Source organism: Panthera pardus, unplaced genomic scaffold, assembly GCF_024362965.1.
Source record: "Panthera pardus isolate Hobbes unplaced genomic scaffold, ASM2436296v1 HiC_scaffold_12, whole genome shotgun sequence".
Lineage (NCBI taxonomy): Eukaryota > Metazoa > Chordata > Mammalia > Carnivora > Felidae > Panthera > Panthera pardus.
Window position 1 is genome coordinate 28,469,052 of NW_026526677.1, and position 24,537 is coordinate 28,493,588.

General features: G+C 38.8%; 1 protein-coding gene across 1 annotated transcript; it reads right to left on the bottom strand.

The window, feature by feature from the left end:
- Nucleotides 1–597: 597 nt before the first annotated feature.
- On the bottom strand, nucleotides 598–18,248 carry PRRG4 (proline rich and Gla domain 4). The gene is made up of 7 exons (XM_053899852.1): nucleotides 17,967–18,248; nucleotides 17,506–17,627; nucleotides 17,426–17,428; nucleotides 10,469–10,632; nucleotides 8,838–8,886; nucleotides 7,519–7,651; nucleotides 598–2,351 (listed from the first exon to the last, which is right to left on the bottom strand). The coding sequence occupies exons 2-7, from the start codon at nucleotides 17,603–17,605 to the stop codon at nucleotides 2,117–2,119; spliced, it is 684 nt and encodes a 227-aa protein (XP_053755827.1). The 5' UTR covers nucleotides 17,606–17,627; nucleotides 17,967–18,248; the 3' UTR covers nucleotides 598–2,116.
- Between the last annotated feature and the right edge of the window lie 6,289 nt (nucleotides 18,249–24,537).

The following is a 24,537-nucleotide window of genomic DNA, read 5'->3' on the forward strand; positions in this document are numbered from 1 at the left end:
TTTGGGGTACCTGGCTGGTTCAGTCAGTGGAGCATGTGACTCTTGATCTCAAGGTGGTGAGTTCAAGCCTCACGTTGGGCATGGAACCTATGTAAAATAAAGATTAAAAAAATTTTTTAAGACTTCTTTTCCTGGAGTGCCTGGCTGGCTCAGTTTGTGGAGCACACAACTCTTGATCTTGGGGCTGTGAGTTTGAACCCCACAGTGGGTGTAGAGATTACTTAAAAATAAAATCTTTAAAAAAATAAAAATACTCTTAAAAATTGAGAATAAACTGAGGGCTGATGGGGAGTGGGAGGGAGGGAGGGTGGGTGATGGGCATTGAGAAGGGCACCTGTTGGGATGAACACTGGGTGTTGTATGGAAACCAACTGACAATAAATTTCATATTAAAAAAATAAAAATAAAAAAGTAAAAAGACTAGTTTTTAAAATTATACCTAAATTTTGCTAGATGATTTCTTTGTGCCAAGCAACTAAAGAGACCCCATAATCTAGAAGGATAAAGTGGTTGCAGTCTGAAATGATTAAGGTCTTGCTTATATCCGCCTTAAGATCATGTTGTCTTAAAAGAGAGACATATACACTCACACACACATATTGTAATGATAATTTATACTTTGTAAACATTTAATTGGAAGGAATTACCAAATACATGTGGGTTTTAGTTTCACTTCTGTAAAAATTATAAAACAAAATACAATTTTACACATGGTCTTAAATAATTGGAAAATGCAATGCCTAGCAAAACAAAAAGAACAGAATTTTCTATTTTATTTGCCAGGAGTATGTTATTTCTTAAGTTCCTGCAAAGAGAAAACAAATTCACATTTACATCCACACCCACTTACATAAATGTGTGCAAACACACTCACTCCAGAGGTTTATAGCTTATATTCTACTACATTCTTAAGGAAGACTAGTCATATCTACAATTAGAAGAAGAGACAAAAAGTATAGGTTAAAACGATTACTTATGGTGTTTTGGGTCTAGACATTAAGAGGTACAAGGGGTTGTTGATAACTTTAGTCGGTATTATTATTATTTTTTAAAAGATTATTTTATTTTTTTAAATGTTTATTTTTGAGAGAGAGCAAAGCAGGGGAGGGGCAGAGAGAGAGGGGGACAGAGGATCCAAAGCAGGCTCCATGCTGATAGCAGTGAGCTCGATGTGGATCTCAAACCCACGAACTGTGAGATCACGACCTGAGCCGAAGTCAGACACTCAAACAACTGAGCCACCCAGGCGCCCCTTAGTCAGTATTTTAATAGCAGAAAAGTAAATTAAATTTTCTATGTTCTCAAACTATTATTTATAAACTTCAACACATTTTCAAGATAAATAATTATATATAGTGATACATAGATAATTTAGCAATGAAAATGGACATGTCAGTAGAATGGGCAACTTTATCAAGTTCTAGTCACTACTAGATTTGAAGCCTATGTATTTATTTGACAGTATTACAGCCCTTGCAAATCCTTGCCATTGCAACCCTATACCCTCTGAAGAACTAACTCTCTAGCAACTGATTTTTCTTTAAATTACTCCCTACTCCCCATAGCAAAACATGACTGACAGCAATTGTTAACAACTAAAACCTACAAATTATGGTTCAATACTATGCAATTATTTAAAATGTAAAACCCAGTGATTAAGGCCACCAATTTATACTGAAGTATCAAATTTTGTAAAGTATTTCCAACCAAAAAGAAATCCTAATAAAGGGTGAGTCCAATATGCTGACTTTGGTAATCTACTGATCAGAAATCATTTTTTTTATATTCAGTGCAAGAAATCTATAACCTTTATCTGTACAAAGGATATTTACTAGTTCTAGCTATGGCATCCATAACAGAGTTTTTGAACCATTAAAATAAACAAAAAAGTGCTCTCTTCTTTACTGCAAAGACATGGAATCAAAGTTTCTTATCAAGCTGATAATGATCAAGTTCAGGTCCAAGATGCCAACAGAACTTCTGTGGTGTGGTACACATGCTTATTCTTTCTTTGCTCCTTAGAGTTTGTCATAAAGGGCTGATATGACATGTCTCTTTGGTTCAGGGAAAACAAAGCATTCAAATAACAGGAATCTCCTTTTCCACCATGATGGGCTTAGTGAGATGGGAGCGACATAGACTTTTTAAATACTCGAAACCCTTTTGCTGGCCCGGGGTATGGTGGCGGTGGGGAAACATTGTGTTTTCTGGTCAGTGCCACTGCCTGTTCATAAGAAGGTAATCCTGTGTCCTCTACGGAAGGTGGTGATGGAGTCAAGGCAGCCTCCTCAGGTCTTCTGAAAATGATGGAGGGAGTGTGCCGGCCCCTTCTTACATAGGTGGCTGAAGAACTAAACGGAGAGACTGCGGTTAGATCTAGAAAGGCAGCATTTTAGGTTAAAATGGCAATATTATAAAACCCAACTGACTATGTTGATAAAAGTTGATCAAAAGCTTATCAAAGGTTGAACTTTTCATAAAAGTTGTTGTTATTACTATAACAACAGTTTTATTTTACACATAAACTCTGATGAAAGAGCAAGCGTTTTGGAGTCAGACACAGGTATGAAAATGGATCCTATCATTTCATAGCTACGTGACCAAAGGCAAGTAATCTAACTCAGTTTCCCCCTCAATAAAATGTGGATAATAATAGCTACCTCAACAGAGTTGTATTGTGTGGATTCAGAAAGATGTCATATTTAAAGTATCTAAGCAGTGTCTGGAACACTATAATAAGGGCTCAAAACATACTAATTCCCTTTTTCTCCCCTTTTTCTCTTTGAGAAAGAGAACTTTCTCAAAATATGTTGTGAAACCAAATCCTTTCTTGTTGAAAGGCAGCATTACTCCAAGCCAAGGGAAGTGATGTCACAGAGATAATCACAACAGGTGATGCCTGTCTCTCTCCTATTGCCCCTGCAGTCCTGCTGCCTGGTCCATTCCTCCTAAACAGCACTTCTGTCATGTCCCTCTTCCCTGCAAAAGTGTAACCTGAAGCCTACTTTCCACTGAGTCAAGTTCAACTCCATGCCTCCTTTTTAGAGCCTCCCTTATCCTGGCCTCACCTAATTTTTTACAGCTTTTTGCTCTTGCGAAAGTACTATGTGCAATGAATTCTCTGTCCTGCCTCTGTGCTTTCACTGGCATTGTTTGCTTTCTCAGATTATTGTCTTTTCCGCACTCCATTGACCTAAGACCAACAATTTTAAAAAATATGGCCTAGTTCAAGCCCCACCATTTTCACAAAACTTTGTCAGCTACACCAGCCAATGAAAATTAATATGCAACACAGGTCTGGTGTTATGAACCTTTGTTTTCCCTTCTCACTATTGAATTACCAATTATAATTTAAACATTAGTAAATTTATTGGTTTAGACTGTGAAGTGGGCTGTACATGAAGCACTTAATGTGTAAATCAAGTTCATAGAGCTATGGCTGATAAGATAGTTAGAATTCATAGGTTAATCCCCAACTTCTAGACAATATTTACAATATTCTTCCTAACAAGAGTTAAGCAGATGCAAAATACTGGAAACTTTTCCAAACCAAGGCAGTCAATTTGCACCTTGGAACACCTTTTCCTTGGAGGTAATAATGAGATATGAAACTAGAGGGAAGGAGACAGGATGACTAGCCTTTCAGTTAGCTGGGGGTGACTGAGAGCATCCATCACAAGCTTACTTAGAGGGCTCCACACAATTCCTCCTCTGCCAGAAATCTGGAACATAGTCATGGTAGGCTAGTCACTTGCCACCTTCATTAGCTTATGACCAAAAGTTCTATTTGTTTGCTGACAGAGAATAGGAGAGACAAGTGTTTTATTTGAACAAATAAAATTTTCCATGTCTACTTTCAAATTTTAAGATATAGAGACAGAGGCACATGGGTGGCTCAGTTGGTTACATGTAAGGCTCTTGATTTCGACTCAGGTCATGATCTCACAGTTCATGGGTTTGAGCCCTACATTGGGCTCTGAGATGACAGCATGGAGCCTGCTTGGGATTCTCTCTTTCCCTCTGTCTCTGCCCCACTCCTGCTTGTGCATGAGTGTACGCGCTCATGCCCTCTCTCTCTCTTTCTCACAAAACAAACAAACTTTAAAGATATAAGAGACAATATAAAAATTATTAAATAATCTACACAGTGATTTCTTATATACATCTTAAATGATTCATATCAGAAAGTATGCACCAATAACATTTCAAATAAACTGACATCATCTTATGCCCATTTTTCTCCATAAAATACAGGAACTAAGAAATGAAAAGATCTTATTTCCCATTTCTTGGCATGTTTGGACAGAGGAATGAGACAACTTTTCTGACAATAATCTTATTTTTTACTTTTTTCTTTCTCAAATATTTCCTCACCCTTCCCCCACTTCCAGACTTGTGAAATACAGAAAGAGAACAAATAACTCTGCTAGAAGAATTTCTTGGGATAAAAGATGAAAAGTACTTTAGTAAGTGTTTAAAAGTTAATCCCCAAATAAGAGAATATCTCATAAACCTAGTTTTTAATGTCCCCTAAAATTCAAAAGGTTGCTCTGGGGATCAAAGTGAGAAAACAGATGTAAAACTGATGTGTGAACTGTATAGCATTATACTACACTAACATTAATAACTAATCCTACTTTTATTTTTTTATGATTTTTTAAAGTTTATTTATTTATTCTTAGTAATCTCTATACCCAACATGGAGCTTGAACTCACAACCCCAAGATCAAGACTCCACACACTCTATGGACTGAGCTAGCCAGGCACTTCACTAATATTGCTTTCAAAATATGAGATGGGCACCTGGGTGACTCGGCTGAGCATCGGACTTTGGCTCAGGTCATGATCTTGCAGTTGTTTTTTTTTTTTTCTTTCCAGGAAGCAACTTTATTTGTCTTGATCTTGCAGTTCTTGAGTTTGAGCCCTGTGTCGGGCTCTGTGCTGTCAGCATGGAACCCACTTCAGAGCCTCTGTCTCCCTCTCTGCCTCCCCCTCCCCCCTTGTGCTCTTTTTCTCTCTCTCAAAAATGGATAAACATTCAAAAATACAAAATAAAGAGATATTACGGGTGCCTGGAGGGCTCAGTCAGTAGAGCATAGGACCTCTTGATCTCTAAGTCAAGAGTTCAAGCCCCCATGGTGGGTATAGAGATTACTTCAATAAATAAATAAACTTTAAAAAATAAAATAAGAGATATTCAGGGTTTTTAAATTTTACAACAACATACACAGAAAACATACACAATAATGGCACTACTTTGCTACCTTTGTATTCTGCTTCTAACCTAAAGCAGGGAAGAAGCTACAAGATTTCAGAGGAAAAAAAAGCATAAGGTAAGAAAGAAGATGTAGTGGTGCAGAAAGTAGAAAGATGAAGAAAAACAAAAGAGAAGAAAACGCCATGCATGAGGACACTGAATAATGGCTAGGCTATCACAGACCTTGAGTGCAATTATTAAACGTGAGGGTATACACGAACTTTTTGGGAAAGACATTATGAATGGGGTGGAAAAGAAAGATAAAAGGCAAGAAGAGTCTCCATAGTCAATTTTGCCTGTATCTTCATTAGCCTGTGAGTTTACAGGACTCCCTCCCCTACTTGTGGAGAAAGCCACCCTGAATAAAATATTAGTCAAAAGTCCTAGAAAATGGAAAGACCTTGCTCATTTTCTATATTAAATAAGGTAAATTAATAAAAGTCTCTCAGCTTAAAAGATAGTGGCTTAAGAAGAATTAAGTAAGTTCTTCCTTACTTTCTCTCATTTCTCAAAATTTTCCAGGATTTACAGAGCTCTCTGACAAACTCCTTTGTCCATGCGCACAGGTCATGTTAATGCCTCAGGGAGTTGTTCAGGAATTCCAGCTTGGGGATGGAATTACAATATATGTTGCCCCTGTCCTCCACCCTCTTTCTGCACCTTTGTTGTGGGCATCCTTGAAGGCTCTGTCCTTCTCCATCTGTCTTTTCATCACACTTAGAATATTTGCCTACTCTCGTGGCTTCAGTTTTTTTTTAAGTAATATTTATGTCCAACGTGGGGCTCAAAGTCATGATCCTGAGATCAACAGTCACATGCTTTACCAACCTGAGTCAGCCAGGCACCCCATGGCTTTAGTTTTTATTCTCCAGTAGATGAATCCTAATTCCACATTTGTTGTCCTAAACTCTTAACTTACAATGAAGAAAAAATTTTTATTGTGGCAAAATATATATAACATAAAATTTGCCATTTTTAACCATTTTTAAGTGTTGCAACTTAGTGGCATTAATTATATTCACAATGTTATTCAACCATCACCACCATTTGCATAACTCTTTCATCACCTGGTCATGGTCATGAGCTTTTCATAGATTTTGAAAGTGTGAATAGGGATATGTAAGCATCAATTTCAAATAGCCTGTTTAGCACTTAGTACTTTTTTTTTAAATGAGGTTATTGTTACACTTACTCATCTACACTTACTGAGAAGGTAATAGAGATAATATAGAGGAGAATAACTTTTCATTTTTATGAGGATGCTGAGATTCTATTATCTAGACAATTATGGCTTTTATGAAGCCTTATGAAGCTTTATTAATGTGCTATTATCTTCAAGTGGTAACCATTTTATTTCATTCATTTGTATTTAAAATATCAATAAAATGTTTGAATTTAAAACTAGTTACACTGATTTCATTGGGTAGCCACATGGCTAGATCTGCTCATACTGGGACTCGGAGTAAATGATGGGACTTCTTGCTTCTGGAAACAATGTGAGGACACTGGTATCTGCCTCCTGCTTGAGAAGGAAATATTAAACACTCAAGTTGACACTTGTGAATTCTCTTATATTCTTTTGAAGGACCTTGGAAATAGCGTCAATAGATTGTTTATGTAAGTGTTAAATTAGGTAACCAAACCACTGTCACAGACTAGAGGAGACCAGAGGGACATGTCAACTAAATGCAGTGTGGTATCTTGACTGTGTCCTAGAGCAGAAAGAGGACATGAATGGCAAAATTGGTGAAATCTGAATAAGGTCTAAAGTTTAGTTAACAGTAACATACCGGTGTTGGTTTGTTTGTTTTACAAATGTTCTCTGGGAGTGTGAGATGTGAGATGTTAACAATGAGAGAAACTGGATGAAGGATGGGAAAACTCTGCATTATCTTGGCAACTTTCCTGTATATCTAAAGTTATTCCAAAATAAAAAATTTACTTAAAAAAAATAGGCAGCCACTTTTATCCATTTAAAAATAACGACATAGAGGAGTGCCTGGGTGGCTCACTTGGTTAAGCATCTGATTCTTGGTTTCAGCTCAGGTCATGATCTTGTGGTTCGTGGGATCAAGCCCTGCATCAGGCTTTGCTCTGGCAGTGCAGAGTCTGCTTGGGATTCTCTCTCCCCACCTTTCTCGGTCCCTCCCATGCTTACACTCTCTCTTTCTCAAAATAAATAAACATTACAAAAATGTTTTTAATAAAATAACAATATAGAATGCATAATAGTGAATTAAATATTTTTACATGGTACTTACCCTGGATATTGTTGCCTGTTACACTTGGTGATACAAAGATAGTAACCAAGTAATCCAAAAATAACCAAAAATACTCCAGCAGCAATTAATCCAGTCAGAAGGCCCATGACATCAATTTTTTCTCTGTTGCCATCTTAAGAGAAGTCATTTAGTTAACATTTATTTAATATTTTAAAATCATTAAAAATATATACTAACTGGAAAGCACTACCTATGATTTCAATAAATTTAACACTGGATCTAAACATTCTATTAAGCATCTAATAATATTGATTTTTCTAAAAAGTCTTTGTGTTAGCGACATGACCTGAAAAATTTGTAAATGGCACTTCCTAAAAGTCCTAGTTATAGTTTCATTTATTTTATTTAAATTTTTTTTAAGTTTATTTCTTTATTTCCAGAGACAGAGAGAGAATCCCAAGCAGGCTCCACACTCAGCGTGGAGCCCAACATGGGGCTCAATCCCTTGACCCTAGGATCACAACCTGAGCCGAAATCAAGAGTTGGATGCTCAACCAACTGAGCCACCCAGGTGCCCCTCATTTACTTTAAATAGATCATATTAAATGAATAGTATTTAAGACTAAACATATTCTAGGGTGCCTGGCTGGCCAAGTTGGAAGAACAGGTGGCTCCTGATCTCAGGGTCATGAGTTCAAGCCCCATGTTGCGTGTAGAGATTACTAAATAAGTAAATAAACTTAAAAAAATACAAAACAAAACATTCTTTGTCTAACTAGGCACATTTCAGTATTAAATACACAGATAAATGTACTAAGAAACACTAGCATAGCAATGTAATAAAGTCTCCTCAGAGCTGGGGCTCTACCTGAGGGGAATGAAAGAGTTGGCAAAGAAGACTTGACTAAAAAGCAGCTACAAATGATAAATATAGAGAAAATAAAGGATCTCCCCTCTGTAGAAGTTACTGAATTCTAACACTCTTAATTCACCTAGTAGCAGAAGTATTCCACTCACTTGCAATGGTAAAAGAGAAAAAAACATTAAAATAGCTTACTACTTGGAACTAATGGAGTCCTACTTTTATTCTGTGCAAGTCTCGACTTAGCTGAGTTGTTTAAAACACCTTTAAGCCTATTATCTCATTTCCCTAGTATCTCACCAAACTTGATTTTCAGTGTGTAAAGATGAACATGGCTTCCTCTGTCTTAGATAGCCCAGTGTATAATTGAGAAATCTTCCCTGGGTTTACAAGGTATGTATGTTAAGCAACAACCAAACTCAAACAATGAAACTAAAATGTATTATAATAGAGAGAGGGTGGGAAAAACATTAAATTTGGTCAATTCTTGCCTTACTTGATTTTGTGGTTGGTCCTTTGATGGAATATTCTTGCCAAAATGCCACCTAAGAGAAAAGCAAACATGCCAAGTTTATTTCATTGTTTTATTATCATTTCATTTGGTCCCAATGACCCACACAGGGGTGGTAAATTCTTGGCATGTGCCACAGGTAAGATACCAGTTTATTCAAGCTAGAGGGTGTGACTCATTCTAACTAAAGCACTACCACCCACCACTGTTTCTCCCAACTCTGAAATTGGTCAGGGGATTACTGGCCGTGCCAGCTCCCCACTGCTGTACTCTGCCGTTCTCCCTTCACCTGCTCAGAGTCCCCACTCAGGCATCAGGTGAAACTATCAGTGAGTCGGTGACAGCACCAAAGGTGGGAGCTGAAACCGTGGACCCATTACCAAGTTTGAAAAGGAGTCTGAACTTCTCTGTGCTAGGTGGGCCCTAAGTTTCCCAAATTTTATTGAAAGGTGTTGATTGAGAAAGACATCCTTGAGATTCTGTAAGTTCAGTGTTTCCTGAGAGAATGAAGCAGATTTTAAGGAACCATGGTAAAATCATTCAATGGGTTTGTGACAAACAGAATAAAATTTCAACAGGCACAACTACAAAGTACAGACTTTGTTTTCCTTCTCCAAAAGATGTGGCAGATATCAGTGGGGAATGAGAGGCTGGGAGCAATTTTAGAAGAAAAAGGAACTAAGTTCCATTAATACCTGCATTTGAAGGATACCTGGAGCTCTTATTGACCAAAGAGTAAAACAGGACTCTTGAGGAAGGGAAAAAGGAGCTGTTATTTAATTTACAAAAGTAAAGAATTTGGATCACTTAACATTCTTTAAGAATGTGCCAGGTTATACAGGGATAGTGCTGTCCATTTTTTTTTGTACTGTTCCAAGATTAATAGATAGGATTTAATTCTATTTTAAAGGAGAACGTCTAGGGGGCATGTGGGTGGCTCAGTCAGTTGAGTGTCTGACTCTTGATTTTGGCTCAGTTCATGATCTCACGGTTTATGAGATGGAACCCTGAGTCGGGATCTGCAATGACAGTGTAGAGCCTGCTTGGGATTCTCCCTCTTTGTCCCTCCCCACCCCCTTCAAAATAAATTTTAAAAAGGGAGAACTTCTGAAAGTTTTTTCCCTTGAATTACACAGATATACCAAACAATAAACTCCTGAATGCAGAGACTATATATTTTGTATCTTCAGTCTTTGGCAGAGCAGTTGACATAATAGATTGTTAATACATAACAGTAATCAGAAAAGATAAGGTCACTGATAGGAAAATTTCTGAGTCTAGAATGATTGAAGCTAACTAAGAGTCCGAGAACTAACTCAAATAATCTCTTAAAATTTAATTCACTCTGCCTTATAATTGTTTTTGAATATAATAAACATTAAACACACAAAATCACAGCATAATTGACAACTTGCTAATTACTACAAGCCCATTTAATCAAATATAAAAACCAAGTTTAAATAGCTTAATTATCATTTTAAAGAAGTAAAGAGGGGTAACAGGTATACAATCTTGATTTTATTTTAACCATAAAATCTCTGATGACTGAGAGTGACACTTTAAGTATCATTTAATAATAATAATTTCCAGTCAATTAACATTATCAACCAAATTACCGTTTTGTCTTCATCCACAAAAATTTCTCTGGCTTCCTCATAATTACAAAGTTCTTCTATGCACTCTCTTTCTAGGTCACCGGGCGTGAAGAGCTCCAAATCAAATCTATTGTATAGGAGGTGTCTACGTATGAAAAGGTTTGCTTCTTCTTTTGATGTGAAGACTAATAAAGAAATAGAAAGATTTCAAAGGTTGATAAAAATAGGGCAGAAGATTTCTGTTTTAACTGTGGAAAAGTGAATAATTCTCTTGATGTAAGATTATACCAAATTTTCTTGTATGGTTTTAAGTCCTGACAAAAAGAAATCTCATCAGTAAAAATAATTTCTGTTAAATATGAAATACATATACTAGCATAAGTATAATTTTGATTTATGCCCAAATTATTAGCATAAATGAAAATTATTTAAATATCACTTTTCCCTCCAGATAATAACATTTCCAAGAAATGACAGGTCAGACTATTCTACTTCTAAAGGGCTGGCTCTCTATTATCTTGACTGAGAAAAATTAGTTTGGTGTCATGGATAGAGTTTTGGACTAAGAGAAGACAGAGATTCTCGGTTTTGATTTGGCTTAGCTATTGGCTGTGTATCCTGGGATAGTCACTTACATCTCTGGTTTGCTATTTCTTCATTTGTAAAATTGGAAAATGAACTAAGTTATTACTAAGATCTTTTTATGTTTTAAAATTATAAATTCATACATTTATATTAATTTTTTAATTAAAAAATTTTAAAATGTTTATTTATTTTTGAGAGAGAGAGAGTGTGTGTGTGTGAGCAGGGAAGGGGAAGAGACAGAGAGGGAGACACAGAGTCCAAAGCAGGCTCCAGGCTCTGAGCTGTTGGCACAGAGCCTGATTTGGGGTTTAAACCCATGAACTGTGAGATTATAATCTGAGCCAAAGTTGGATGTTCAAGTGATTGAGCCACCTAGGTGCCCCTAATTAAAAAAAAAATTTAATGTTTATTTACTTTTGAGAGAGATGGAGCATGAGCAGGGGAGGGGAAGAGAGAGAGAGGGAGACACAGAATCTGAAGCAAGCTTCAGGCTCTGAGCTGTCAGCACAGAGCCCAACGTAGGACTCAAACTCACAAAGTGTGAGATCATGACTTGAGCCAAAGTCGGATGCCCAACCAACTGAGCTATACAGGCATCCCAATATATTAAAAATTTTAGAGCAAGTTTATACTAAAAACTTATAAAATTTTAAACTTCTAAGTTAATAAAATTATAGGTTAATTATAAGATTAATTAAAAGACATTCAGCCCCAGGACGCCTGGGTGGCTCAGGTTATGATCTCACGGTTTGTGAGTTCAAGCCTCATGTTGGGCTGGCTGCTGTCAGCTCAAGCCTGGAGACTGCTTTGGGTTCTGTGTCTCCCTCTCTTTCCTCTCTCTGTCCCTCCCTCGCTTGTGCTCTGTCTCTCTCTGTTTCTCTCTTAAAAATAAATAAACGTTAAAAAAAAAAAAAAAGACATTCAGCCCCTCCTAAAGAATTAGTTCCTTCTACCTACCCTCCAAATATGTGTCTCCAATACTTTATAAGATTCCCTCTGTCTTTTCTGGGAAGGTAAATGGTAAACACAATAGAGTTTAGCATAGGTTGACACAAAACCAAAATGTCCCACCATGGCAGTATTTTAAAAACCCACAAACTTTAAACTCATTCTGGTATCACACAAAGAATGCTTAAAAAATCTTGCTCCTGGGGCACCTAGGTGGCTCAGTCGGTTAAGCGACTGACTCTTGATTTCCACTCAGGCCATGATCTCACGATTCCTGAGATCAAGTCCACATGGGGCTCTGCACTGACAGTGAGGAGCCTATTTGGGACTCTGCCCCTTCCCTTCTGTGTTCATGCATACTATAAATAATAAACATTAAAAAAAAAAAAAAAAGAAATCTTGTTCCAGGTCACATTACCAAGACTGGAATTCAGAAACTGAAAACTATAACAAATGCTTAAAAGAATTTGGTATTTTTCACTGCTAACCATTACTATAAAGGAAGAATATATTAAAGTGGGCAACTGAAATACTGAGTACTAATGAGAGAGCATGGCTTGAAAGATTAATATTGATTTGTGAATGATCTCAGGTTAGCCATTTATTCTTAGCCCCTTGAGAACAGTCACACCTTGTCCAAGATATTTTTTTTCCACTAATCAATCACCTTTCCAAATAGGTCTGAATCTTATAGAGCTATTTTGTTCAATACAATAGCCATTAGGCACACATATGGCTATTGAGAACTGAACTATGGCCAATTTGAATTGACATGTGCTATAAATGTAAAATATACACTGGATTCGAAAGACTTAATTAAAAAAGTGAAATATATCAATGTCTTATATTGCTTATATTTGGAAATGACATTTAGGATATAATGGCTTAAATTAAATATATGAAAAACATATAATTTTATCAATTATTTTTACATTTTTAATATGGTTATTAGAAAATTTTAAATTTTGGGGGCACCTGGGTGGCTCAGTAGGTTAAGTGTCCCGACTTTGGCTCAGGTCATGATCTTGCAGCCCCCTGCATCAGGCTATTTGCTGATAGCTCAGAGCCTGGAGCCTGCTTCAGAGTCTTTGTGTGTGTCTCTCTCTGCCACTTCTTGCCTTATGCTCTGTCTCTCTCTCAAAAATGAAAAACATTAAAAAAAAGAAAAGAAAAAAAGAAAATTTTAAATTATTTATGTGGTTTACATTATGTTTCTATTTGCCTGCACTATTCCAGCATATACATATCTATGTTATAAATAACATGTATGGGCTATTTGGACTGGGGTGGTGGGGAAGCTAGAATGGAATCACTGTTGATAACTGTTTTCAGAAATATTCTAGGGACGCATGGGTGGCTCAGTCAGATGAGTGTTGGACTCCCTTTTTTTAAAAATTTTTTTAATGTTTATTCATTTTTGAGAGACAGAGAGAGACAGAGCATGAGCAGGGAAGGGGCCACAGAGAGGGAGACACAGAATCTGAAATAGGATCCAGGCTCTGAGATGTCAGCACAGAGCCCAATGCAGGGCTCAAACTCACAAACTGCAAGATCCTGACCTGAGCCAAAGTTGGACGCTCAACCGACTGAGCCACTCAGGCGCCCCTAGATGAGTGTTGGACTCTTGATTTTGGCTAAGATCCTGGTCCCAGGGTCATGGGATCGAGCCCCAAGTTGGGCTCTGTGCTGAGTGTGGAACCTGCTTGGGATTTTCTCTTCCTCTGCCCCTCTCCCCTGCTCATGTTCTCTCTCTAAAAGGAAAAGGAAAGAAAAAAATATTCTAAAAGGCAACCAGTATGATGAAATCTTTCTATTCTTTATTCTCCTTTGTCTTCTTATAGATTTTATGCTACTACCAAATAGAGACAAAATGAAAAAATTTCCAAGTCACCATCATCTCTCATTGGGATTCTTACATTGGCCCTCGAAGGGGTTGCCTTGCTTCCCTACAGTCTGTTTTTAACATTGTGTTGTAGCCTCACTGGCTTCCATTGCGCCTTTGTACTTGCTATTTCTCCTGAACAGAACTTTCTTCTTTCAGTTTGTTCTTCCATCTCCTTCAGGATTTTGTTCAATGTTAGCTTAACTCCCATCCCCACCCACCCACCTCTGGCACTCCCCTGTCCCTTACTATACTTTGTTTTTCTCCATAGCACTTATCACCATCAGGTGTTTTATATGTGTTACCCACTTACTTGTTACCACTGTTTCCCTCATTAGAAGAAAAAATTTCATTCAAGTAGGCATGCAGTTCCTGACACAGACAAGGCACTCAAAAAACTTTACTAAATGAATGAATGAACTCAACTTTTCTATATTGGGAAGAAACTCTTCGACCTAAATTCTACTAGTTAAAACAATTCATAGGTATAATCTGGTATTACTCAGTTTATTGTAGGTTTAAAATACTAAACCAGTGATGAAGTAACTCATGGCCTGCCTAACTTAGCTATACTTACTATATGAAATCTAATTTTAGAATGGAGAATTAGAAATCTGCTTTTGTATTGCTATTTCTCAGATGTGGCTAGATCTTTACATTTTATTGGCTAAGAAAGCAACACAAATTTCTCACGGTTGGTCTTTCCTTCAAGCAGGTTATTTGAATTATAAAAATACTCTGCTCTCCATGGGCGACTGGGTGGCTCAGTTGGTTGAGTGTCTGACTTTGGCTCAGGTCATGATTCCACGGCTTGTGGGTTTGAGCCCCACATCTGGTTCTGTGCTGACAGCTTGGAGCCTGGAGCCTCCTTCAAATTCTGTCTCTGGCTCTCTTTGCACCCCCCCCCCCCCAAATATAAAATAACATTAAAAATTTTTTTAAAAAATACTCTGTGCCCTCCAGATGGGATTCAATAGAACTACTTTCAACTTGAAAGGAAAGTAAGAAAGAGAGAATCATAAACATTTTTATTGTTCTTGGGATGATATTTATGCCAGTAAAATCTTCACCCCCAAATTAAACATGGCCTCCAGGGGCTGCTGTTTGCCACTTCCCTGAGTGTGAAAGTTCTGATTCCATCAGTGGTTGACCTCAGACTTTCAGTGCTTCATTAAACTTGTTCCTGCCACCCTTTTGATCTTAGGAGAAATACTGTCCTTTGTTGTTTGGGTCCTATGTAACTGTCAATTTGTTTGTTATCCAAAGAAGCAAACCTCCTGGTCCTGGGGCATTCGGGACTTCCTGTGAGAGTTCCTATTTTCCCTCCGCCCATTGCTGGAGGATATGCGGTCCTTAGTACTTTTGTATTTGCCTCCTCAGGTTCTCTTCCCATGTTTATTTCTCCCAGTTAAGGCTGTCCTAAGAGGCTGTCTCTGCTTTCTGATGTTTCAAACCCACCAACCCAGGGATTTTTTTGCTCCCTCTCTCCTTCTCCCTCTTTCATGCCATGTTTTCTAAATAAACTCCTTTTAAGTCATTTCAACTCCACCCTTGGGCTTTATCAGAGTTTAGCTGAAGGTCCTTTATTTTCCTGTTTACTTTTCATATCACCACTTATTATTGGCTTCTGTGCCATACAACTCTCCAGAGACAGAGTTACTGCTACTCTTTCCTCTCTCTGGAGCTCTCTGTCCCTACCTCTGTCACAGAGCTTATGGAGATTATCTCTTTACATCCTACCCCCTTTGCCAGATGAAGAGGTCTTCCAGGGCAGGGACTAGTCTTTCACTGCTGTATCTCCAGCACCTAGCATTGGGCCTGGCACATAGTATGTGATAATAAAGTGATTACTAACTGAACAAATTAGCTCTTTAAATATATAAGATTCCTTGGGGCACCTGGGTGGCTCAATCGGTTAAGCATCTGACTCTTGATTTCAGCTCAGGTGTGGTCTTGAGGTTTACGGGATTGAGCCCCACAATGGGCTCCACACTCCACACTGACACCTCCGAGCCTGCTTGGGATTCTCTCTCTCCCTCTCTTTCTGCCCTTCCCCCACATGCTCGCTCTCTAAATAAATAAATAAATAAATAAATAAATAAATAAATAAACAAACTTAAGAAATACAGGATTCCTTGTTTACATTTCCCACAGATATTTCCAGTCTTCTGCACTCGAGTATGATCTCTAAATTCCTTCCATAGTCTGTGATGTCCTTGAGAATGTCTTTTATGTCTGTATTATGTGAATGAATGAATATACTCATAAGCATACTGGGGATCAGCGCCTGGTCCCACTGAGTGTAGACCTTCAATCTTACATATGTGGTGTAACTTGGGAGGCACTGAGAAGGATCTCCTTCTAAAATCTGTCCCTATACTCACTAGCTAGCTTATCCATTGCCTAGAATTCTGCTATTAGGGTTTGACTCTTTTGGGTTAAGATACCTATCCTTTTGGGTTAAGATGTCCTATCTTAAAATACACACACACACACACATGCACACACACACACACACACACACACACACACCCTCCTGGAAGGTTTAATACACTCAGCTTTATAAATCATTAATAAGTTATCCAGGAGTATTAGTGTAACAGATCCTTCCCAAATGAAAATGAGCTGAGACTAGATCTGATGAGAAGGAACAAGGGACAGGAATGTGTAGAGAAAGAAGTAGATCCAAAATATTGGCACTGGGTAGGGAAGCATAATGGCTAGGCAGAGAGGATGCTGAAACCGAAGCCAATTTTTTTTTTCTTTTCTGGCTTTTCTTTTCTTTTTTTAAAGTTTATTTATTTTGAGAGAGACAGAGACAGTGCAAGTGGGGGCAGGGCAGAAAGAGAGGGAGAGAGAGAGAATCCCAAGTAGGGTCCTCACTGTTGCACAGAGTCCAATGTGGGGCTTGGACTCACCTAAACCAAGAGAGCGGAAACCAAGAGTCCAAGGCTTAACCAACTGAGCCACCCAGGCACCCCTCTTGTCTGCTTTTTCTAAGATAGACTTTTAAAATGTGATCAGGAACTAGTCTGTTTATGACCTGGAACCCGCAAGGTATGAAATTCTAGGTTAGCAAGCCCCAAGCCTAATCTTCCCACAACCATCTGACTTCATCCAGATAATCAGACAATATGATGTCAAAAAGCACCTCAGGGATCAGATCATTCTACTCCCCACCCCCATCATTTTACAGAGGAAGAAATTCAAGTGGAGAAGGGTTAAGTAACTTGCCCAGGGTCTCATCACAAGTCCAGACTAGATCCTGGACTCCCTGTCCATCTTTCCAGGAAGAACAAGTAATTATGCTCATTATAATTACCACATAGCCTCATCTAGAAAAACGGCACTCACTGATTTTCAGAAGGTGAAACAGGCTTTCCATTCAGTGAACCACAAACAAGGTCTTAAATATATATTTATCAAAAGTAACCTACAGAAATAAATTTGTATAAATTGTACCCAACATAACCACAACATTGCCAAATAAACCACAAATTAAACTAAGGGATATTTTGGTGCTTTTTATGATTGATGGGGGCATGTAATTTCAAAGACTACACTTTCTCGCTGGAGATCTGTAATACGTGGCTCGGGTTTCCGGGGGGGGGGGGGGGTTCCTCGGAACGGAGGCCATGCTTACCTTCTCCAGCATGCCCAGACTCCTTTGGACTTCTTGTGCAATGAGGAAACGCGAAGGTAACTATGCGCAGTTGGCTGAGAAAAACCAGAAGTGCAAACATAGTCTGGTAACTGCCAAACAAACTGAAACAAAATAACAACAGCAAAAAGTCAAAAAAGCCCCTGGCTCAGCGCTTTGAGTTTTCGTGGGAACTGAGTCACCCACCTGCTGCGCTCCCAGCAACCGCCCGACTGCGCCCCGCTCTCGGGTTTCGGTCACCCGGGCCCGACCAGCGCCCGGAAAGCGGCTCTGAGAGCGCCTAGTGACAAATGCTGCGCCCCCGGGGCTCTGCCGACTGCTGAGCGGACACCTGTCGCCGCGGGCAGCCCTCTACCTTCAGTTCCAATCGGACCCGGTCCGCCGAGGGGGCCCCGCTCTGAGAAACCCATTCCCGGCCCTAGCCAAGCCGTCGGGCCCCGCACCTGAGGCTCTGGGCGCATGTTCCTGCAGTTCCCGGGCCGAAGCCCCGTCGGCGGGTGGTCCCTGAGGCCGCCAGACCCTCCGTCCCGGCGTCCCCGACCCCCAAATCTCGGCGACAATCCCGGCCTCTCTCTCCGCAAGGCCGGAGTGGCCTCCGCGTTCGGGCCGTGGAAGCGCCTGGGGTCTGCGGAGGGGCGCCCGGGGACGCGCGGCGTTAAGTTTCTGCCTTGATCCCGAGAGGCCGCGGAGCAGAGCAGTGGGAGAGGGAGGGCGGAGGCGGCTACCTGGGGAGCACCCACCGCGCTCCTCCTCCCCGGGGGCCGGCCTACCTGCGGCGGGCGGGCGATCCGCGGGTGCTTCCCGAGCCGCCGCAGCTTCAGCCGGGAGCCTCGGGCGAGCCCGGCCGCCTGCAGCCAGTTCTGGCCCCGCCTTGGCGCGCGGGTGGCAGGTTTTGGACTGGTTTCTAGACCCGGCGTTGCTTGCGAGTTCAGGGGGCATTTTCAAAAGTGCTCGGTGGTAAGCAGAGCGCCCCCCGGCGCATCCCGCGGGCTTGTCGCTTTGGATTTCCCTGGGCTAGAGGTCTGTCTTGTGGTTACTTTAGGTCAGCGGTTCTCAGAGGGTGGTCCGGGAACGAAAACAAAATATTCACCAGAGAAAATACACTTCACTAGTAATAGGAAATGGGAAGTGACTTTAAAACTAATCGATTGCATTGGTTTTCAAATCGTGGTCCGCCAGGTCTTGGGATGTTTCTAAGATCCTTTCAAGGGGTCTCCTAGGTCAAAACTATTTCCATTAGGGTAAAAAGACATGATTTGCCTTTTTCACTTCCGTTGTCTCACGACTGTACAACGGAAATTTCCAGAGGCCATTTGACGTGAATGGTGTCATCACTCTAATAGAATGCCTGTATGGATATTATTGTGTTTTCTATGGTAGTAGGTTTAAGTATCCACATGTACGTTTCTATAGAGATTAATAAAGTTAATTTGTTCTCAGTACTGTAATTTAGCTGTCTTTGATCGTACCTGCCAGGATAACTGTAACCTCATTATTTAAAAAAAAAACAAAAGCAAAAACATCTTGAATCTTGAACTTTTCTTTGAGTTTACGAGGAAACAACAAAAAAGTACACTTTGTTGTCTTGGTTTGGAATAATATTTTGAAAATATCTCAGTTTTACTATGTAATATGATATAATCAGATATAATTCACATAAGTAAAGGCTCTATAGGGCCCTTGATAGAGTGTAAAGCGTCCAGAGACCCAATCGTTTGAGAATTGGTGCCTCAAGTAATGAAGGCAGCAGGCTGTAAGAGGACCTATTCAGGTAACATTCACACCCTTCATTGTCCAAATAACATGCTTCACAATTCTTTGAAATATTACTTAAGATTCTGAGGGGTCCCTGGGTGGCTCAGTCGGTTAAGCCTCCAACTTTGGCTCAGGTCATGATCTCACAGTTCCTGACTTCCAGCTCTACCCACATTGGTCTCAGTGCTGACAGCTCAGAGCCAGAGCCTGCTTCCGATTCTGTGTCTCTCTCTGTTCCTTCCCCGCTTGCACTCTCTCTCTCTCAAAAATAAACATTAAGAAAAAAAAAAAAACAAAAAAAAAGATTCTGTGCTTTGACCAAAGTGGCTTGGCACTTGCTGGAAATCAGAGGAAACATTTTTTCCCCCTTTCTAGTTTTTTATTAATTCAGTATCCACCCAATTATTTTTTTCTGCTCACAAAGGCTATTGCCTACTGTATTCTAATTATTTAGAATTAACTGAATTCTTCCTAAATTTTCTGCAGAAATGTTGTCTTCATTGATTCCTTCAGGATAGTGCTCTTTCTTTCCCCTTTTCCATATTTTTTCCTCCTCAGTTTCCATTTGTCCACCTTGTTCTCTAACTTGTTTCTAGGATAGATCCTTCTTCTCTCCTTCAATCCTTTTATCGTTTTTAAGCAACTGAGATCAGACAAAGAAGAGACTAGAAATGATTTCTTGTGGTTGACATCTTAGAACAGGAAACAAGAATGTGAGCCTGTAAAGTTCTCATAAGGGCAGGAACTGATTTATTTATCTTTACATCCTCCATGGTACCCAGCAGAGCACCTTTTACGTTGTTCATGCTCAATTCATTATTTTTTTGGACAGAAGCAATTTATTTTCATGTAGGAAAACTGCTTCACACTATATGGGGAGAGGCAAATGGTCAATGCCTCATGCTGTGGAATAAGCAGATGTGAACTTTGGTGACATTCCTTGGTAGAATGCATCCACTCACATATCTGGATATTTGGACCAAAACAAATGAGGCTTTGTGCTCTCATCAAATATCAAAGTTTATAGTCTGAGAGGGGAGTCAGATACAGAAATGAAAGTGTTTCTCAGTGGTGAATTACATCCCTGCATGTTTCCCTGTAATATTGGATCCTAAGGAATTTTATAGCATTTGGCCGTATGCACACAAACTTCAACCGCTATAGAATTACAAGATATTTTGGGATTAAATAACAAAGAAAAAAAGAGAATAACCAGTAACAACTGCCAATTGTCCACACTGCCAATTTCTTCTGTTATTTACTTGCTGTGCTCATTTTCTTCTTTGTGGCATTTGCTTTTTAAAGTCACAATATTCCTATGCTTTTCTTCCAAGGAATTTTCAGTGCTTTATTCTGGCCATCTGTGGAATCGGGTCAGATATTATAAGAGAGATACTGAAGCATGAAGCACGAAGAAGTAAAGGGTCTTGAATAGTCATTGGCCAAGTAGTAGCCTGGTTCTTGATTCTTCCCAGTGGCGTTGTTGTTTTTATTCATTTATTCTTGAGAGAGAGGGAGAGAGAGAATCCCAAGCAGAGCCTGATTGGAGCTGGAACCCACGAACTGTGAGATTGCAACCTGAGTCGAAATCAAGAGTTGGATGCTCAACCAATTGAGCCACCCAGGTGCCCCTTCCCTGTGCTTTTCTGAATTATTAAGAAGCAATGGAGGGCAGTAGGTAAAGTGTTATTTGATTTCAAAAGAAGTAAGAAAAAAAGTCAGAGCAATGAGATGAATGGACTTGGATTAATGTGATAATGCATCTCTGAGTTTAAGCGTATACCCACCCATTTACCTGTGTGAACTCAAGAATGAAATGAAAACTCATTTTACTGTGTGGGCATGAGGATTGACTCAGGGACTGTGACAGGAAATGTTAAGGTTGCGGCCACGAAGCTTTGCAATGTAAGGTCACATCCACGTTCTTATAGACACACTGATGACTGTGTCATTATCCTATTCAGAACAGGAGATACAACTTTACTGAACTTATGTTTCTGTGACATTTTAGCCTTGACATTTCAACAGCAATTGTTTGCTGTTTTAATTTATCCCAGTAAAATCAGTAGGTGGAAAATGAAAGACTCCTACTGTTCAAGGTTGGTTATATATTCGAGTGCAGGTATGTTCAAATTCAGCAAATAGGCAAAGGGACTAAAGATTTAATTTTAAACATTTATGTGAAGCCCTCTAAAGGAACTTTTGACTACAACTCATTTTTAATTCTATCATTCAAGAACAATGATTAATAACAAAATTAAATAAAATCAAGAACAGTGTGAAAGGTAATCCGATTTCATGGTCATCAGGTTCTGTGTCATGCTGTGAGTAGTACTAAGAGCTATATGCCATGCTGTAAAAAAAAAAAAAAAAAAAAAAAAAAAAAGGTAATCCTTATAGACCTTACAGGCACATAGGAACTTGAATCAACATGCTTCCAAACTACCCTCAGGGGCCTGTGACAGGGACTTATGTCACAGTTGATCACAAAACTCTCGCTCTTTGTTCAAACTCCAGCATTTTTACAATTATAATTCTTTCAGACTTAGTTTATCATCATAATCTTACTTTCTGATTGACACAATTTTTTTCTGCTTCTTTTTTTGTAAACCCATGTTCATATAATCATGATGTTCTAAGTAAAAACAGATTGTTTCATATACAAGGTCATGTGACATCGATTGCAAAACCATGCTTTCCATGCACATGTGTGAAAAGGGAGTTCAAACAAATCATGCATTTTTAGTCATACAATTGACAACGTTTAAGTGTCTTTCATTTATTCTGCCTCAAAGAACGATGACTAACTCTGTATTGATGTTACTGGGACTGATTAGAGACACGTTATACAGAGGAACTCTTAGGAAATCTAAAACCCAGGATCCTGTTTATCCCTCTTTGGTAAAGAACTCTCCTTTTTTATTTTCTGTACCACCCTGGCTTGAAGCTTTCAAATGGCAGTTCTCAATAACTGAGTTTTGACATATAAAATGTGGCTTTTAAAGTAGTATTTCTTTTACTGATGTACAGTAATGGCATTAGCAAAACTTTTGGCTCTCCCTTGTCTACTCTGAACACTGCCACTCTGACAGTCCTTGAGAGCAAGGAACAAAATTCAATAATCTCTGTACCTCACCTAACACATAGCAGGCTTTCCTAACTGCTCAGTGAATGTAAGAATGAATAAAATTGCTTCTTTCTCACTAGATCACTTTGAACAAATTACTTCTCTGAACTCTCTCTGCCTCTTCTTTTTTTTTTTTTTTTTTTAATTTTTTTTTTTCAACGTTTTTTATTTATTTTTGGGACAGAGAGAGACAGAGCATGAACGGGGGAGGGGCAGAGAGAGAGGGAGACACAGAATCGGAAACAGGCTCCAGGCTCCGAGCCATCAGCCCAGAGCCCGATGCGGGGCTCGAACTCACGGACCGGACCGCGAGATCGTGACCTGGCTGAAGTCGGACGCTTAACCGACTGCGCCACCCAGGCGCCCCTCTCTCTGCCTCTTCTGAGACATTGAGGATTTGGCCTAAATGAACTCTAAGATTTCTTCCTATGCTAAAATTCTATGGTTCTTTGAACACCTTTGATAATAGAAGGGTAAAGAAGGTTATATTTAAGTGACTTTCTAATTATTCTTTCCTGTTCTAGGTAGTGTTGGATTACTTGCTTTTATATAATTTATAGGACTTAAAAGGACAGTAATCATATGAAACTATAAATTTTAAAATTGGCTGTATACACAAATTACACATTTTATCCTTTGTTCACTTATAATTATATAAAATGGGAAATTAATATAATTTTCTATGTGGCAAAAGGGATACTAAAATATTTTTAGATTTTACTTTTATTAGCTTCTCTTGCTTTGATAACTTGATTTATACTTTTCAGTTTTGTGTTATCAGGTAACATTGCTGCTGAATCTTTTTTCTATTATCAGGACTCTTATTTTTTTCCAACTTTACTTTCTTTTTCTCAGATTTGTATTGAATTTATATATATTTTTTATATTTCTACTATGGTTTCCTCTGTTATAGCTCCCCTACTGCCTCAATATTTTTTTTTCCATTTTTTTTCCCCCTCAGAATTTAGAATTTATAAACATGGGGCACTTTGGTCTATCTTTCCTCTTTAAGGACAACCAAATTTTCCTTTTGAGGCACATATTGTGCCTTTCATGAAATTATCTATTGTGTTGGACACTCAATAAATACATACTGAATGAATTAAATTAATTATTAAGAATGTATTCATTTTTCAAACAAACAATCCCTCCACCCAAGCTTGTAGATAAAGAGAACAGATTGGTGGTTGCCAGAGGCATAGAGTGAGGGGTGGGTGAAATGAGTAAAGGTGGTCAAAAGGTACAGGCATCATCATTACATCATGGAGATGTACTGTACAGCCCAGTGACTATAGTTAATACTGTACTGCATATTTGACAGTGGTTAAGAGAGTAGGTCTTAGAAGTCCTCATCAGAAGAAAAAGAAATTTTGTAGCTACGTGTCATGATGGATGTTAATTAGACTTATTGTGGTGGTTATTTTGCAATGTATACAAATACTGAATCATTATGTTGTATATCTGAAACAAATATAATGTTGTATATAAATTATACCTAGATAAAAAATTAAAAAGGAATTCTTTTTTTGGTCGTACATTTTTACCATTCTCTTCTATTTTGTTTCTGTGTTCCCTTTTCCCATTCCCCAATAATATCTTTTTCCTGCCATTCTCTCATATTTCTTCTAAGTTGTTACTTTGGAAAATTGTGTTTTTCTCATGATTTTCAACTCTCTTATTTTTTTACCCTCTTTGAAGAATTTCTATAACTTTCTTAGGTTGAACCACATGAAATTGCCACTGTTATGGATAAGAAAATGCTTAATATCAGCAGTTTAATGTGGTTCAACCCAATCTTTTCCCTCAGTGCCTAGTGCAGTGCCTGGCAGATTACTATTTTCTGAATGAAGAAATAAGTAAAGCCTCCTTTTCATCAGTTTCACTGAAAGCCTAGATGACTTTAGGCAGAGAGTTCTTTACCAGTTGTGGATTCAGAGGTATTAATCATCTTACCAGATTTGCCCATTGCCTGATTTTATTAGTTCTTTTCTTTCTTTCTTTCTTTCTTTCTTTCTTTCTTTCTTTCTTTCTTTCTTTCTTTCTTTCTTTCTTTAAATATTTATTTATTTGGGGGAGAGCGCAAGCAGGAGAGGCGCAGAGAGGAGAACAGAGGATCCAAAGCAGGCTCTGCA

Bases quoted from the DNA above. Each gene is read 5' to 3' on its own strand.
- PRRG4 (XM_053899852.1), bottom strand. From the start codon at position 17,605: ATGTTTGCACTTCTGGTTTTTCTCAGCCAACTGCGCATAGTTACCTTC. The intron at 8,887-10,468 runs GTAATTTGGTTG...CTTTTCTCTTAG, and splicing joins TTGTGGATGAAGACAAAACG to GTGGCATTTTGGCAAGAATA. The intron at 7,652-8,837 runs GTAAGGCAAGAA...ACTTCTCTTAAG, and splicing joins AGGACCAACCACAAAATCAA to ATGGCAACAGAGAAAAAATT.